The sequence below is a fragment of the Schistocerca piceifrons genome, chromosome 8 (assembly GCF_021461385.2).
Source record: "Schistocerca piceifrons isolate TAMUIC-IGC-003096 chromosome 8, iqSchPice1.1, whole genome shotgun sequence".
In the NCBI taxonomy this organism is placed as follows: Eukaryota; Metazoa; Arthropoda; class Insecta; order Orthoptera; family Acrididae; genus Schistocerca; species Schistocerca piceifrons.
In genome coordinates this window covers 324,180,780-324,199,272 of record NC_060145.1, presented here as the reverse complement: position 1 = coordinate 324,199,272, position 18,493 = coordinate 324,180,780, and the positions used below count along the sequence as shown (strand labels likewise).

General features: G+C 42.9%; 1 protein-coding gene across 2 annotated transcripts in view; it reads left to right on the top strand.

The window, feature by feature from the left end:
• LOC124711793 (fatty acyl-CoA reductase 1-like) overlaps positions 1-11,080 on the top strand; it is a 229,908-nt gene extending 218,828 nt beyond the window's left edge. For both annotated transcript variants that reach the window (XM_047242013.1, XM_047242014.1), the window contains exon 9: positions 10,767-11,080. In XM_047242013.1, coding sequence (XP_047097969.1) covers positions 10,767-10,860 — 94 coding nt within the window. In that variant the 3' untranslated portion in view covers positions 10,861-11,080. The remainder of the gene's footprint in view (positions 1-10,766) is intronic.
• Positions 11,081-18,493: the final 7,413 nt, after the last annotated feature.

Below are 18,493 nucleotides of genomic sequence, written 5' to 3'. Positions count from 1 at the left end.
TATGGAAACCTGGCTTGAAGCTACTGGTTGCAGTGCCACGCTGTACGCTGTTCCTTTCCACTGTAAATCGCCAACATGGAGTTGAATCAATGGGCAGACCAGGGATTCACAACTCACTGATATAAGCGAGAGCACTAGCACCTGATCACGATGTTGCACTGAGCACATCAGTCGAGTGATTGGCACACTGGACTCACATTCGGAGGACGATGATTGAAATCCGCATCCAGCCATCCAAATTCAGGGTTATCGTGATTTCTGTAACGCATTCTAGACAAATGCCAGGATGGTTCCTTCGAAAAGGACGTTGTCGATTTCCTTCTCCATACTTCCGTAATGCGTGCTTGTGCCCCGTCTCTAATGAGCTCACCGTCAGTGGAACATTAAACTATAATCTCCTTCCTTCTTTGTACGTTCACATTCTTGCTTATGAGCAAAGTTGTGGCACAGTGGGAATGAAGGAAAGGTATTCAAATAATGTGGTCACGACAACGCGAGACAAGTGCCAACTGTGGAATAGGGGAAGGTCAGTTTTGACGGTGGTATTGTAAGATGGCAGCTTGAATGAATATGAAATTAGCACCTTACATGAGATTTTATATGCGGTAACAAGTAGATGAACATGTCACCTGACATACTTTGGCAATAATAAGCAGGTTTGCCTAACAAAATGTGTAGTAGGTAATGCAAAGGGATGACACTCGATTCGACAGTATTAACACACAGAATCCAAATCCTGTGTGTCAATGAGCAAAAGGTGAAAAAAGCTGCTGGAAGAAACGTTTCAGTTTGGGGCAGACGCGAGTTGCATCGTCACGGCCCAAGTACAACAGAACGCTTCTAAAAGGGGTCGGTGACCTGCGGCGAGAGGGACAACGAACGCGCTAGGCGGTATATCGAAGTGAGCAGGTAGCGGCATAGTGCTGCCTGCTACAGAGAAATTCCTTAGAAAAATGCGTTGGGGAATTTCCAGATGGATACAAACAGACCAGCGACGCAATTGATCATCTGACACATCAGTGGTACGCTCGTGATGTCTGCGTGTAACTTTTAGGCGTCAGGAGTGGGCACAAAATGTCCAATTGGCTGAAATAGACTCGGAAGGAGTAGAAAGGGGCGATCTCTCGACTCAGTATAAAGGTAGGCCCTTTTCGATTGGCGTAGGTAGTTTCCACAAGATGAAAGGAACACTCCCATTGGTCTGAAAAATCCGTGACGTGACGCTCGAAAGACACAAGACCGAAAACTTCGGGGACTCCCCTGTGAACCAGCATCGTGTGTAGAACAGGGCGCATCACGCTCTGTGCGACGCCAAAAGAGGAATTTTGTGGTGAACACTGCGCTCACTTTGGCTGACATTCAGCTAGAAATTAGCTGAAGAGTCGTTGAGCCCCGATAACAGAGAAACGAAACAGCCGCATAGTTAATTATTCTTGTGAGAACTGAGAGGGCATTGAAGTATACACGCTGCACCATCTATGCACGTGTATATTGCCATATTTTCCAGACAAGGAATGAGTGCATGTTTTCTCGCCTAACGAGAAACATAGGACAGTTTCAGCTGATAAAATCTGTAAAGATCTGGTTAGCTTTTAATAGGATTGTCAGAGGGTGAGAGCAGCCATGCAGCCGACAGGACATCCACGCAAAAGGTAAATGCTGCTAGCAGAGGCGTAAACTTGTTGGTTCACCAGCTTGCGTCCACTGTGAACTCAAGCATCCTTGAGTAATCTTTTGCTCTTCTTGTCTCAAAAACCAACCATCCTCCGTAGACCTGATTTTCATCCTAAATATTACCGAACTTAGAACCGGAATCCGATGATTTGTCATACTATTGGCCAACTTCATGTTGTATAAGTAAGAAAAATCTTGTAGAGAAACTTCTATTTAAATTTGATATTGTTTTGTTCAGTGTTATTTCTGCTAACAGGACGTAATGCGTTATATTGTCAACTGTCCTGAAATTTTCATGTCAAAATCTATGTAAACTCGTGTGCTTCTTTGACAACCATACAGAAATTAAATAAATTGTGCTCAGTTAAATCATTGATTCTAGTGACGCTAACGCACTCACAAGGAGTTTTTGCTGATGCCTGACGAACGTGGGAAGGAGTGGAGTGTCAGAGTATGATCTGAAAACGGCAGTGGCGAGTCAGTATTGTGTAATACCGTAAATATCTTAGCACTTCTATCCACATTGAAAAGGATCTCATCATTATACGCGAGAAGGCGAGTTCGCAAAATGTTCAGTATCTCATAAATCGCTGGATACCTACAGGACGTTCAGTTTACTTGTGTTACAGCGTCAAACAGTGAAGAAACGGAAAATGTGTAGTACCTGAGCAGGTATAAGGGGTTTCTAGGCTTAAAGGGAATCTCTCTGAAGAGTAAGTAGAGGAGAAAGAAAAATCAAAGTGAATGTGACATTCGGATGAGCTACAAAACTGCATTTCTTTTAGCGAAGTCCTTGCGCCCTTTCATGGGGGGTAACTTCATGAAGGAATACTTGCCAGCTGTAGCTGAACATCCATATCTGCTTCAGATAGACCAATTTCGCGTAGTATCGTTTTTAAATTTGACAACCATGCGATCCATACAGGTTATGACGTTTAGAACCAGCTTGCATTTACTTTGTAAGGAGTTTATAGCACATGCCTTAGAGCTCTATGGAAGTGTAGATATCGTAGGCACGTAGCTCCATGTGATATTCTTAGCAGCGATGAATAAGGTGTAGAAAATGTAGGTTTGCCATGGAATTTATTGCTTTAGGTGTCGACACACGGTGATCCAATCATGTTGCAGGGGAGGGGGATGGGGAGAGGGATCAGGATTCGTAGCGCAGCTGAATGGGAAAATGAGAGAACTTCCGGCATCCAATTTTGCGCTGATCTGCAGCTTGAAGTAACTAATCTATAACTCTTCAGTGAATATAAAGAAATTCTAGATTTCTCCAAGCATTTCCCTCAGGATCGATTTTCTCGTTTATACAAGTCTTCAAAAGGCTGCCCGACCTGTTCCCTGTGGCGATGGGGAGGGGGGAGGGGAGGGAGGGAGAGGGGGACAGACAGCGCGCGACACGAGTACCTGCGTTCACTGTCTGCTCGCTGGGCACGTTCACTGTGAAGCTCTGATCGAGGCAATGTGAACTGTGCGAGAGCTGTAAATAAACTGTGATTGTCCATGAACAAGCTGCTGAATGCGAATAAAAAACCAAACAACGGTGTACAATAGACATCAATTTATCCTGAATGATCAACTATGTACACCCTGATTTGAAATACAGAGACAAGATGTTTCCGTCAATAGTTAATAGAAGAGTACAGTGGTCGAAACACCACCTAAGTGAATAGATGCTGAACCAGACATCATCAGCTTCATAACGAGATCGATGAATACGGCACTGGCGCCTTACTTACTTTGCGTTTATCGAATCTTCTCGCCCAGCTCAAACTCCCAAGAGATTGGAAAAGAGCGCCGGTAACTGCTGTATATAAGAAAGGGTAAAAGAACTGATCCGCAAAGTTACAGACCAATATCCCCAACTTCACTTTGCTGGAGAATCTCAGCTACAACATACTACATTTTCTTGAGACAGAGAAGCATAGTTTTAGAAAATATCACTCCTGCGAAACTCAGCTTGCCGTTTTCTCACACGATATACCACAAACTATTGGTGAAGGGTAAAAGGCAGATTCCATATTTCTATATGTCCGGAAAGCATTTGACACACTGCCCCATTGTAGGCTGTTAACGAAGATATGAACATATGGAATAGGTTCACAGATACTTGAGTGGCTCGAAGACTATTTAATTTATAGAACCTAGTATGTTGTCCTCAACGGCGACTGTTTATCAGAGACAACTGTATCGTCAGGAGTGTGATAGGACCGCTGTTCCTCTCTGTATATACAAATGATTTGGCGAACAGGGTGGGCGGCAGTTTGCGGGCGTTAGTTGACCAGGAAGTGACAGTGAGAGGATACACGATGACTTAGACCAAATTTCTAGTTGGTGTGATGAATGGCAGCTAGCTGTAAACGTAGAAAAATGTAAGTTAATGCGGATGAGTATGAAAAATAAACTAGTAATGTTCGGATACAGAATTACTAGTGTCCTTCCTGATGTTATGTAAATATCTGGGCGTAACGATGCGAGGCGATACTAAATGGAACGATCATGCGAGGACTATCGTAGGGAAAGCAAATGGTCAAATTCGGTTTACTGGGAGAATTTTAGGAAAGTGTGGTTCATCTGTTAAGGAGACCTCGTATATGACACTGGTGAACCTACTCTTGAATACTTCTCGAGTGTTTGGGATCCGTACCAGGTCGGATTCAAGAGGACATCGAAACGATTCATAGACGGGCTGCTAGGTTTGTTACCGATAGGTTCGAACAGATGCTTTAATGCGAATCCTGGTGGGAAGACGACGTTCTAACTTTAGAGAACCGGCATTTGAAGCTGAATGCTAGACGATTATACATCCGCCAACAAACACTGCTCGTAAGGGCCACGAAAATAACACACGAGAAATTAGGTGTTACACGGAAACATATAGATAGTCGTTTTTCTCTCGCACTATTAGCGAGTGGAACAGGAAAAGAAATGGCTTTGAGTAGTACAAGGTACCCTCCCCCAAACGCTGTACGGTGGCTTGTGGACTATTTTCGTAGATGTAGATGTAGAACACCAGTTTCCGCCAGACATTTCTAACGCCAGAATCCGGAGACTTATGTGAAAAACCGATAGCCGGCCGAGGTGGCCGAGCGTTTCTAGGCGCTACAGTCTGGAACCGTGCTACCGCTACGGTCGCAGGTTCGAATCCTTCCTCGGGCATGGATGTGTGTGATGTCCTTAGGTTAGTTAGGTTTAAGTAGTTCTAAGTTCTAGGGGACTGATGATTCAGAAGTTAAGTCCCATGGCGCTCAGAGCCATTTGAACCATTTGAAAAACCGATATAAAAAGTAAGCTTTCAGAGGCACAAAAGTATGTACTGAACATTGTTTATTTAAATTCCAAGCGTAATACTATGTCTCTAACAACGATGTCGAGGTGTTATTGGAAAGCCGGCCGTGGTGACCGAGCGGTTCTAGGCGCTTCAGTCCGGAACCGCGCGACTGCTACGGTCGCAGGTTCGAAACCTGCCTCAGGCATGGATGTGTGTGAAGTCCTTAGGTTAGTTAGGTTTAAGTAGTTCTAAGTTCTAGGGAACTGATGACCTCAGATGTTAAGTCCCATAGTGTTCAGAGCCATTTAAACCATTTTTTTGATTGGAACGTTTTAAGAATGGATCCGCTACTGCTTATGGGTTTGGCAGGGAGGTACACAGAGTTGGGGAATGAGTCATTACCTTGTCCTTGAACGCCCTCTGACAGGAAACTGCGTTTTCTTTGTTCAGTTCGTTGTGACAGCTGGTTGGCTGCGGGTATGTTAGAGCTTGTTGCCGGATTCTGTCTGCGTGAAAATGTACGTAAAAACGGAACAACGAGTTAGTGTGAAATTTTGTTTTAAAACTCTGAAATCTGCTTCTGAGACTTACGAACTACTAAAAATAGCCTTTGGAGATAATTGTATGAGCCTGTCAAATGTTTTTTGTCTGGGGCAACAGATTTAATATGGCCACAAATCATTTCAAGATGAACTGCGGGTACGGCCATCCTTCCACCTCAAAAACGAATGAAAACGTTGCGAAAGTTCTCAACTTAGTGTGCTCCGATCATAGACTTACAATTAGGGACACGGCTGATGAACTTAAGTTTCTATGCAGTTCAGTCAATTTTAACTGAAGATCTGAACAGGTGCCGAGTGTCCACCAAATTCAAATCAAAATAGTTCAAATGGCTCTGAGCACTATGCGACTTAACTTCTGAGGTCATCAGTCCCCTAGAACCTAGAACTACTTAAACCTAACTAAGCTACGGACATCACACACATCCATGCCCGAGGCAGGAATCGAACCTGCGACCGTAGCGGTCCACGAAATTCATTCTAAAAGTGTTGTCAAGTGACCAGAGACAATACCGGCTTGAAGTGTGCCAAGAGCTGATTCATTGGACTAAAAATGACCCACATGTGTTAAATAGGGTAATCAAAGATGTCAAATTGTGGTTATATGGGTATGATCCTGAAACCAAAGTGCAGTCTTCGCAGAGGAAGACTTCAGGTTCACCATGACAGAAAAAAGCACGGCAAAGTCGGTCGAAGGTGAAGACAATGTTGGTAACTTTCTTTGAATCCACTGGTACTGTCGATCATGAATTTACACCTGGAGGACAGACAATTAACCAGGAAAACTGCAAATGTGTACTTGACCGTTTGCATGAAAAGGTGTGGACGAAAAGGCCTGCATTGTGGAAAGACAGGAGTTGGGTGCTACACCATAACGATGCTGCGGCTCATCGTGCCTCTTCCATCGTTGAATTTTTGACCAAATTCAAAATTCCTAAGCTTCCACAACCGCCATATTCCCCTGATTTTGATCCTGCGGACTTCTACCTGTTTCCTAAACTGAAATTTTCACTGAAAGGGAAGCGATTTGACTCGATTGAGGACATCCAGGCAAATACGGAGAGCGTCCTTAACATACCTAAGGAAAAATTTCCAGGAACGTTTAAAAAAGTGGAAACACTGTTGGAGTCGGTGTGTTCAGTAAGAAGGGGACTATTTTGAAGGAGATGCATCACAGTAGCATGTCAGTACCACCATTGTACAGTTACAAGCCCATTCTTAAGGGGACCACACCCTGACTATCAAACCCATGTTAATTTATGCAAGTATTTGACCTATCTGCCGGCCAAAGTGGCCGTGCGGTTAAAGGCGCTGCAGTCTGGAACCGCAAGACCGCTACGGTCGCAGGTTCGAATCCTGCCTCGGGCATGGATGTTTGTGATGTCCTTAGGTTAGTTAGGTTTAACTAGTTCTAAGTTCTAGGGGACTAATGACCTCAGCAGTTGAGTCCCATAGTGCTCAGAGCCATTTGAACCATTTGACCTATTTCTGAAAAAACTATTTAATGCAGGACCTTAATATTTTTACTGTATGTTACATGATTCTAATATAGTCAACTGTACTAAAATCTACTTTATCCATTTTATAGGTTTTAAGAAATACTTTTTTAAATTATTAACAAAAAATATTAACTTTTTTCTGCAGAAAATATTTTTTGTGAACTTCCTAATGGGGGAATATTAATTACTGTAGTACCACCGGTGAGTTTTTATGTTATGCACACTCTTTGAACATTTCATTCATTTATCTATGATAGTTTCTGATATAATGGAGCATATGTACTGAAAATTTTAGTTTGTGGGAAATTGACTTTAAAGGAAAAACCTTTGAAATTTGTTACTTACAGTTAATTAAAATTGTCTGCTGCATGTGACGGCCCCTTCTTTGGCCCCTAACAGTTCTTTCAGCTTTTTTTTCACCTTCTTGGATGTTTGTCTTGCTTTCTTGGCCATATTAGATGGAGACCTGTCTGCATCGGCTATTCTCATTTTATCGCAATGTTGCAGCTCAGTGATCATATTTTCACCAGAATTAATTCCCAGCTTTTACAATACCGAACACTTTCCAATATTACCACAACTGAATGTAATAACAGCATCATGAACTCCTAGTTTTATTGTATGCATGCCTACAAAAACAGTTTTAGGAAGGCGGTTCCAAATAATGCTGTTGAAACATTCATTTGGGTTCTGTGCCTGCCCATGCAAACATTTCCTTAGAAGGTTAGGATGAGCCAAGTCTCTGAAAATAGGTTTACTTGCTGTAATAACAGCAGCAGGAAGAGAATGCTGGAGAGAATAAGATTCTCCAGTTGCTTGAGTCCTATTGTATTTGCACCTCGAATTTTCTCCTAATGGACACAATCCATGACATGGCTTATCATCAGTAGAGGACTTATGGAAGAATATGGCCCAAACATCTCTCTTCATTGCCTCCTGATTTTCTTTATTTCTCCCAATTTCCTGCCCATACTATACCTGCAAGTTTTCTATTCCAGTTTTAGTTAACTGACCCTGTCCAGTCAACAGCTTTCCTCTGATATCAACAGTTATTTTTCTCAGCCTGTTCCCAAACATTTTTGAACATGGCCTGCACATTTTATTTTGCTAATAATGGCATCTCCATATGGCTCAGAATTGACAGTGGGTGACAGAAAAGTGGGTGTGCCACATAAATACACGTGGTAGGAAAATGCTCTTTAAATGCTCGAAAAAGATTTTTTCAGCAAAATCCTCTTCAGAGTACCTAAATAAAAACTTAATCTATCGAAATATGATGAAAATCGAAAATCGATTTTTTTTCGACCTGAACCACGGTGTAGTAAAACTTTTCAATCGCACCTCGTACATCGTTGATGGGAATTGTTAAATTAAAACTCCAACTGTTCCCTCAGTCTCTATTTTTCGTCATTATAATTAACTCCAAATATGAAGCTATGAAAGTTAATCTCAGGCATTAAACAGCGTGCGCACATTCCTACTACAATCTCTGCCACATTTGTGATTGGCCAAGGCCTGCTGGCGGAATAGTAAGCAAACTTGACAACTGATGAACGTGTGTGTTGTTACTGTGAGACTTGTTTCTATCTACACCATGAATGTGAGGTCAAATACTATTGAAGTTTTTAATGGCTGGTAATTTCTTCATCTCTCATTAGTCATTCTAACTGTCAATCAGTAACCAAATTTAGTGCCTCTGAAGTATAATTTTTTAAGTTTTTAGTTAGCTATTTTCGTAAGTAACCGAGTATTATGTCTTGCGGATGTAATTAGTACTTTTGCGAACGAAGTAACACGTAAGGATGGTTCTTCGAAAAGAAATGAACAAATATTGGTGTTTAATGTCCCGCCCACAATGATATTAGTGCTCGGCGGAACTTACAGGATCTATATGCATACCACATCTTAGGTAACTACAGAAACTGAATCTCAAGAAAAACTTATTCCCTTCTATGTTCTAACTGCGACGCACCATCAGTTAGCCGACCATTGGAAGTTTCCGCCTATCATACAGGGTGGTCCATTGGTCGTGACCGGTCCAAATATCTCACGAAATAAGCGTCAAACGAAAAACTACAAAGAACGAAACTTGTCTAGCTTGAAGGGGAAAACCAGATGGCGCTATGGTTGGCCCGCTAGATGGCGCTGCCATATGTCAAACGGATATCAACTGCGTTTTTTAAAATAGGAACCCTCATTTTTTATTACATATTCGTGTAGCACGTAAAAAAATAAGAATGTTTTAGTTGAACCATTTTTTTCGCTTTGTGATAGATGCCGCTGTAATAGTCACAAACATATGCCTCACAATTTTAGAGGAACAGTTGGTAACAGGTAGGTTCTTTAAATTAAAATACAGAACGTAGGTACGTTTGAACATATTATTTCGGTTGTTCCAAGGTGATACATATACCTTTGTGAACTAATCAATTCTGAGAACGCATGCTGTTACACCGTGATTATCTGTAAATACCACATTAATGCAATAAATGCTCAAAATGATGTCTGTCGGCCGGCCGGAGTGGCCGTGCGGTTCTCGGCGCTACAGTCTGGAGCCGTGCGACCGCTACGGTCGCAGGTTCGAATCCTGCCACGGGCATGGATGTGTGTGATGTCCGTAGGTTAGTTAGGTTTAATTAGTTCTAAGTTCTAGGCGACTGATGACCTCAGAAGTTGAGTCGCATAGTGCTCAGAGCCATTTGAAGCAATTTGACGTCTGTCAACCTCAGTGCATTTGACAATACGTGTAACGACATTCCTCTCAACAGCGAGCAGTTCGCCTTCCGTAATGTTCGCACATGCACTGACAATTCGCTGACGCATGTTGTCAGGCGTTGTCGGTGCTTCAACGACCAATACCGCTTCAACCGCACGCGAGCTATGTGCCAGACATCCATCATGTTGGAAGTACATAGCCTTTTTTGTCATGCAGTGAAACATCTTGTAGTAACATCGGTAGAACATCGCAGCCATCGTGGATTTTCCGTTGCCGAATAGCGTATATTATGCCGGTTTTCGTAACCGCTGTTGGTGAATGACGTTTCGTCGCTGAATAGAACGCATGCAAAAAATCTGTCATCGGCCGTAATTTCTCTTGTGCCCAGTGGCAGAGTTATACACGACGTTCAAAGTCGTTGCCATGCAATTCCTGTTGCACAGAAATATGGTACGGGTGCAATCGATGCTGATGTAGCAGTCTCAACACCGACGTTTTTGAGATTTCCAATTCTCGCGCAATTTGTCTGCTACTGATGTGCGGATTATCCGCGACAGCAGCTAAAACACCTACTTGGGCAACATCATTTGTTGCAGGTCGTGGTTGACGTTTCACATGTGGCTGAACACTAATGTATCACGAAGCAAATACCGTCCGCACTGGCGGAAATTTGCGCGGATCCACGTACTTATACGTATGTGACTATTACAGCGCCATCTATCACAAAGCGAAAAAAGTGGTCCAACTAAAACACTCATATTTCTTTACGTACTACAGGAATATATAATAAAAATGGGGGTTCCTATTTTAAAAAAACGCAGTTGATATCCGTTTGACCTATGGCAGCGCCATCTAGCGGGCCATCCATAGCGCCATCTGGATTCCCCCTTCAAGCTAGACAATTTTCGTTCTTTGTAGTTTATGCGTTTGACGCTTATTTCGTGAGATATTTGGCCCGGTCACGATCAATGGACCACCCTGTACAGACTGCTTATATGATAGTATTCTTTATAAATACATGTCGTCGTAATGAACTGTTTCAGGTTAGTCGTCGTGAACCAGACACTGGTCGCCACAGGGAGCGCACTGCTGCTGTTCAAGCTGTGGCAGATCCTCGTTGCCCAGATACGACTGTGACTGGCGCGCGGCTACCTAGCGGCAGCGGCAAACTCTGAAGTTCCTCCTGCCCAGCCCATCCGTCGTCGGGCACAAACTATCATTCTCAACACCAATGTCGTTTTCTAATCCTTAACATCCTTACCTGAGCTGTTACAAGGAAATTCTTTCAACTATTGTATTTCTATATTCCAAATGTAAATCACAATAACTTCATTAAATTTATTCATTTAATTACTTATGCTTTCAAGATTACTTCTATCACGACTACATCAGCATAAATACTAATTTGGGTTTTTTTGTTTATCGTAATGTTTACTATATTATTTCAAGCGTTTCTAACACAGCAACTAAAAGCAGTATGGTTGATTTCACATAACAGAATACCATCTGTCTGTTGCCTTGTGGTGAGTAAGAACTGCCGGCCATTGTGGGCGAGTGATTCTAGGCGCTTCAGTCCGGAACAGCGCTGCTGCTACGGTTGCAGGTTCGAATCCTGCCTCGGGCATGGATGTGTGTGATGTCCTTAGATTTGTTAGATTTAAGTAGTTCAACGTCTAGGGGACCGAAGACCTCAGATGTTAAGTCCCATAGTGCTCAGAGCCGTTTGAGTGAGAACTGAACGAACGCAAAGATGTTTTTAACACATATCAAAAGAAATTTTAAAATGACATTATATCAAAATTTCCTCAAGTATTGTCGTTACAGCCGTTTTGCGCATACCGTGCGTTCCTGTCTTCAATTTACAAAAGACGTTCACTAATAACGCAATATTTTTTTTATTCAAATCAGGTTGGTTTCATTTAGGATTCCATTAAATTATATTATTCCCCACTCTTTTTGCTACAAAACCCTGATTTTCAACATAATCTCCGTTCAATGCTACGACCTTACGCGACGATCAGCCTGGAACGCTCAAGCACATCCGCACATATGGTCCTTCCTGGCTCTTTATGATCTTTTTACTAGGCGGCGAGGAACCCAACGGGAACGAACTTTTGAAACCCCCACTGGTGGGCGGCTGTGTCAGAGCCGCGCGGTCAGTGGCACCTTGCCACAGTTCGCGCGGATCCTCCCGTCGGAGGTTCGACGCCTCCCACGGGCATGTCTACATCTACATCTACATCTACATTGATACTCCGCAAGCCACCCAACGGTGTGTGGCGGAGGGCACTTTACGTGCCACTGTCATTACCTCCCTTTCCTGTTCCAGTCGCGTATGGTTCGCGGGAAGAACGACTGTCTGAAAGCCTCCGTGCGCGCTCTAATCTCTCTAATTTTATATTCGTGATCTCCTCGGGAGGTATAAGTAGGGGGAAGCAATATATTCGATACCTCATCCAGAAACGCACCCTCTCGAAACCTGGTGAGCAAGCTACACCGCGATGCAGAGCGCCTCTCTTGCAGAATCTGCCACTTGAGTTTATTAAACATCTCCGTAACGCTATCACGGTTACCAAATAACCCTGTGACGAAACGCGCCGCTCTTCTTTGGATCTTCTCTATCTCCTCCGTCAGACCGATCTGGCGCCGTCCTTAGCGTAAGTTAGTTTATGTTAGATTAAGTAGTGTGTAACCCTAGGGACAGATGAGGCAAACAGTTTCAAAAACTACCAACAGAGATGCCCAGTTGTGCAGCGAGGAGTTTGATTGTGATCCGCCGATCACCTGGAATGACAGTGCCCCCACGTTCCAACATTGCAGGAGTTACAGCTGTGTGCGCCCAGCCGGTACGGGGGAGATCAAATAGGGTTCCGCGCCCTTGTTACGATGATGACAGACGCCTCGGCCAACGACTCACCGTGCTTTTGTTCACTGCCAGGTCTCCGTCTATGAATATCTGCAATACTCTGTTCTTCCGCCAAAAGAAACTTAATCGACAGCGCCCGCATGACAGCTCTCTGTTTCGGACGCACCTCAGTTACAGATGTCATTTTCAAGGCTACGTATAGCGCCGCGATCTACGGGAACTTCATAAACTACAAAGACTGAAGCGGGAATATTCCACGACGTTCCGCAAGAAATTCCGCATTTTCTTTTTGAACCTAAATGTGTTGCATTACCTTGGAACGCCTCTCATAGAATGAGTGAGCATTTTTTTGGTCTGAAAAATAACTGATGATGGTAGAAGCAAAGAACATAAAATATGTAGACCAGTAATGGCAAGGAAAGCAGTTATCTAAAAGAGAAATTTGCTAAATCATATATACGAAGAAGAGCGTCTGTGTTTGATTGTAATTCATACAAATCTACAATTTTATTCCAATCTTGATTAAATTTTGCACACTTCATCTTGAAGACCAAAGGAAGATAACTGTCTACACAAGATTACGTGATCTGACGTGAAAGTTATATGTGTGTAATGTGTAAATGGGAACAGCTTTTACCAAAAATCTCTAGAAATTATTCGATAATTTACATCAAATTTGTACACGATCCCCTAATGAATATATGGGCGGGCATAGACTATATGTATATTTTTAATATACACGGTATACAAATATCGTCGGCCGATCAAAAGAGCAAACAAAACGCGTGATTTCCCGAACTGTCGCGGTCCAACACAGCCCTACTTGAAACAGTAAAACTGAGCTCAAACAATGGAAGACGATCCGACCAAATTTTTCCCGACGGCATGCAGCTTTACTGTACTCAAGAGGACGTCGTTATCAAGAGAAAGAAAACTGGCGTTCTACGGATCGGAGCGTGGAATGTCAGATCCCTTAATCGGGCAGGTAGGTTAGAAAATTTAAAAAGGGAAATGGATAGGTTAAAGTTAGATATAGTGGGAATTAGTGAAGTTCGGTGGCAGGAGGAACAAGACTTTTGGTCAGGCGAATACAGGGTTATAAATACAAAGTCAAATAGGGGTAATGCAGGAATAGGTTTAATAATGAATAAAAAAACAGGAATGCGGGTAAGCTACTACAAACAGCATAGTGAACGCATTATTGTGGCCACGATAGACACGAAGCCCACGCCTACTACAGTAGTACAAGTTTATATGCCAACTAGCTCTGCAGAAGACGAAGAAATTGAAGAATGTATGACGAAAGAAAAGAAATTATTCAGATAGTGAAGGGAGACGAAAACTTAATAGTCATGCGTGACTGGAATTCGTCAGTAGGAAAAGGGAGAGAAGGAAACGTAGTAGGTGAATATGGATTGGGGGTAAGAAATGAAAGAGCAAGCCGCCTGGTAGAATTTTGCACAGAGCACAACTTAATCATTGCTATTCCGGAGGTAAAATAGTCAAAAAAAATGGTTCAAATGGCTCTGAGCACTATGGGACTTAACATCTACGGTCATCAGTCCCCTAGAACTTAGAACTACTTAAACCTAACTAACCTAAGAACATCACACACATCCATGCCCGAGGCAGGATTCGAACCTGCGACCGTAGCAGTCGCGCGGCTCCGGACTGAGCGCCTAGAACCGCTAGACCACCGCGGCCGGCGGTAAAATAGTCCCCCATTCGGATCTCCGGGCGGGGACTACTCAAGAGGACGTCGTTATCAAGAGAAAGAAAACTGGCGTTCTACGGATCGGAGCGTGGAATGTCAGATCCCTTAATCGGGCAGGTTGTATACATGGAAGAAGCCTGGAGATACTGGCAGATTTCAGATAGATTATATAATGGTAAGACAGAGATTTAGGAACGAGGTTTTAAATTGTAAGACATTTCCAGGGGCGGATGTGGACTCTGACCACAATCTATTGGTTATGAACTGTAGAATGAAACTGAAGAAACTGCAAAAAGGTGGGAATTTAAGGAGATTGGACCTGGATAAACTGAAAGAACCAGAGGTTGTACAGAGTTTCAGGGAGAGCGTAAGGGAACAAATGGCAGGAATGGGGGAAAGAAATACAGTAGAAGAAGAATGGGTAGCTTTGAGGGATGAAGTAGTGAAGGCAGCCGAGGATCAAGTAGGTAAAAAGACGAGGGCTAGTAGAAATCCTTGGGTAACAGAAGAAATATTGAATTTAATTGATGAAAGGAGAAAATATAAAAATGCAGTAGATGAAGCAGGCAAAAGGAATACAAACGTCTCAAAAATGAGATCGACAGAAAGTGCAAAATGGCTAAGCATTGATGGCTAGAGGATAAATGTAAGGATGTAGAGGCTTATCTCACTAGGAGTAAGATAGATACTATCTACAGGAAAATTAAAGAAACCTTTGGAGAAAAGAGAACCACTTGTATGAATATCAAGAGCTCAGATGGCAACCCAGTTCTAAGCAAAGAAGGGAAAGCAGAAAGGTGGAAGGAGTATATAGAGGGTCTATACAAGGGCGATGTACTTGAGGACAATATTATGGAAATGGAAGAGGATGTAGATGAAGATGAAATGGGAGATATGATACTGCGTGAAGAGTTTGACAGAGCACTGAAAGACCTAAGTAGAAACAAGAACCCAGGAGTAGACAACTTTCCATTAGAACTACTGACGGCCTTGGGAGAGCCAGTCCTGACAAAACTCTACCATCTGGTGAGTAAGATGTATGAGACAGGCGAAATTCCCTCAGACTTCAAGAAGAATGTAATAATTCCAATCCGAAAGAGAGCAGGTGTTGACAGATGTGAAAATTACCGAATTATCAGTTTAATAAGTCACGGCTGTAAAATACAAACACGAATTCTTTACAGACGAATGTAAAAGCTAGTAGAAGCCGACCTTGGGGAAGATCAGTTTGGATTCCGTAGAAATATTGGAACACGTGAGGCAATACTGACCCTACGGCTTATCTTGGAAGCTAGATTAAGGAAAGGCATTTGTAGACTTAGAGAAAGCTTTTGACAATGTTGACTGGAATATTCTCTTTCAAAGAGAGTATTCTGAAGGTGGCAGTGGTAAAATATAGGGAGCGAAAGGCTATTTACAATTTGTATAGAAACCAAATGGCAGTTATAAGAGTTGGGGGGCATGAAAGGAAAGCAGTGGTTGGGAAGGGAGTGAGACAGGGTTATAGCCTCCCCCGATGTTATTCAATCTGTATATTGAGCAAGCAGTGAAGAAAACAAAAGAAAAATTCGGAGTAGGTATTAAAATCCATGGAGAAGAAATAAAAACTTTGAGGTTCGCTGATGACATTGTAATTCTGTCAGAGACAGCAAAGGACTTGGAGGAGCAGTTGAACGGAATGGATAGTATCTTGAAAGCAGGATATAAGATGAACATCAACAAAAGCAAAACGAGGATAATGAAATGTAGTCGAATTAAATTGGGTGATGCTGCAGGAATTAGATTAGGAAATGAGACGCTTAAAGTAGTAAAGGAGTTTTGCTATTTAGGGAGCAAAATAACTGATGATGGTCGAAGTAGAGAGGATATAAAATATAGACTGGCAATGGGAAGGAAAGCGTTTCTGAAGAAGAGAAATTTGTTAACATCGAGTATAGATTTAAGTGTCAGAAAGTCGTTTCTGAAAGTATTTGTATGGAGTGTAACCATGTATGGAAGTGAAATATGGACGACAAATAGTTCGGACAAGAAGAAAATAGAAGCTTTCGAAATGTGGTGCTACAGAAGAATGTTGAAGACTAGATGAGTAGATCACATAACTAATGAGGAGGTGTTGGATAAGATTGAGGAGAAGAGAAATTTGTGGCTCAACTTGACTAGAAGAAGGGATCGGTTGGTAGGACATGTTCTGAGGCATCAAGGGATCACCAATTTAGTATTGGAGGGCAGCGTGGAGAGTAAAAATCGTAGAGGGAGACCAAGAGATGAATACACCAAGCAGATTCAGAAGGATGTAGGTTGCAGTAGGTACTGGGAGATGAAGCAGCTTGCACAGGATAGAGTAGCATGGAGAGCTGCATCAAACCAGTCTCAGGACTGAAGACCACAACAACCGTCCAAAAACAATGAGATGCTTTAGAAAATTGTAATAACAGATGACACAACAGATCATATTTCCATACAGGTGAAGAGGTCTTCATTCGTCGCACTTCGCTGACACCCAGTGACTCAAATATGCCCTTCGACTTAAAGCGGCTGTAGTTTCCCACGCCGCTTGCGTGTCACTAACCATGAGTATCAAAAGGGACAGCGGCAGTCACTTTGTGTGGCAGATACTGAACATCTCGGGCAACGTCGGGCACTGCGGCTAACGTCTGATATAAACTTAAATGTTAGGATGTCTTTCCCGAAATTGAATGTCATGTGTATATTGATATACAGAAGTGAAACGCTTTACTTAAACATCACACACGAGTGGAAAGCGAGAAATATTACAGAACAATGCCGAAGATTATATCGGTTGATGTAAAATCTACCGAACCCTTATTGAATCAAATCGTGGGGATAAAACCTTTTATGGCACAATACAACAGGAAGATAGAACAGGGAGATAAGATACATCCGGAGGAAAAGGGAATAGTCAATTTGGTAACAGAAGGAAGTGTGAAAGTTAAAAACCACAAAGAAAGACCATGGTTTGCATAAAATAATCGGGTTAAAGTGGATGTAGATCGCAGTAGCACAGATGAAGAGACTTATACAGAATACACTATCGTGAAAAGCCGCATCGCACCAGTCCTCGAAATGGAGAACAAACAAGCAACGTTGGATTTCTAGTGGGGCATCGACCTGACAGCTATTCATTCTTCGTTCTTAAAGGTAAGTGGGAGACACACTAAGCTCGATTTCTATTGTCTACAGTCATGCAACTAACTTTGCTCCATCCTCTAAGTTACGCGTATCATACATACACTCTAAACAAAAACAAAATATGGCTCTGAGCACTGTGGGACTTAACATCTGAGGTCATCAGTCCCCTAGAACTTAGAACTACTTAAACGTAATTGACCGAAGGACATCACACACATCCATGCCCGAGAAAGGATTGGAACCTGCGACGGTAGCAGTCGCGCGGCTCTGGACTGAAGTGCCTAGAACCGCTCGGCCACAGCAGCCGGCAACAAAATAAAATTGGATGATTTATTAAAACAAAGAGCTTTGCAAATAGAGCAAGCCAATAACTCGTTGATTCAACTCCAGCTCTTATGCAAGCTGTTAGTAGTGTTGACAATGATTGATAGAGTTGTTGGATGTCCTCTTGTGGGATATCGAGCCCCATCATATCCAACTGGCGCTTTAGATCCTCAGAATCACGAGCTGCCCACAATGGTCCAAACGTTCTCGTTTTGGGAGAGATTCATCGGCCTTAATGGCCAAAGTAGGATTTGGCAAGCACGAGGACAGGAAATAGAAACTATAGCCGTGTGCTGGTGGACATTATCTTGCAGAAATGTAGGGCGAGGATGGTTTGCCATGAATGAAAACAAAACGGAGCGTGGAATATCGTTGAAGTAACGTTGTGTTGTAAGGGTGCCGCGGTTGTTAAGCAAACGGGTCCTGCTATGAGAAGAAATGACACCCGAGACCATCACTCCTGGTTGTCGAGCAGTGTGACGGGAGACAGTGAGGTTGGCATTCCACCGCTATCCGGGACGTCTCGTACCCTTACTTCACAGCGGTACGTGGACGACAGTCTGCTTGCCAAACTATACCTTAGCCAGTGAGGTCGCCAGATCTCACCCCCAAGTGAGGACCTCGGGAGCATTTCGGGTGGGGCTCCGAACCAGCTCAGGGTTTTGACGACCCAACGCGGTAGTTGAACAAAATTTGGCGCGATATGCCTCAGGAGG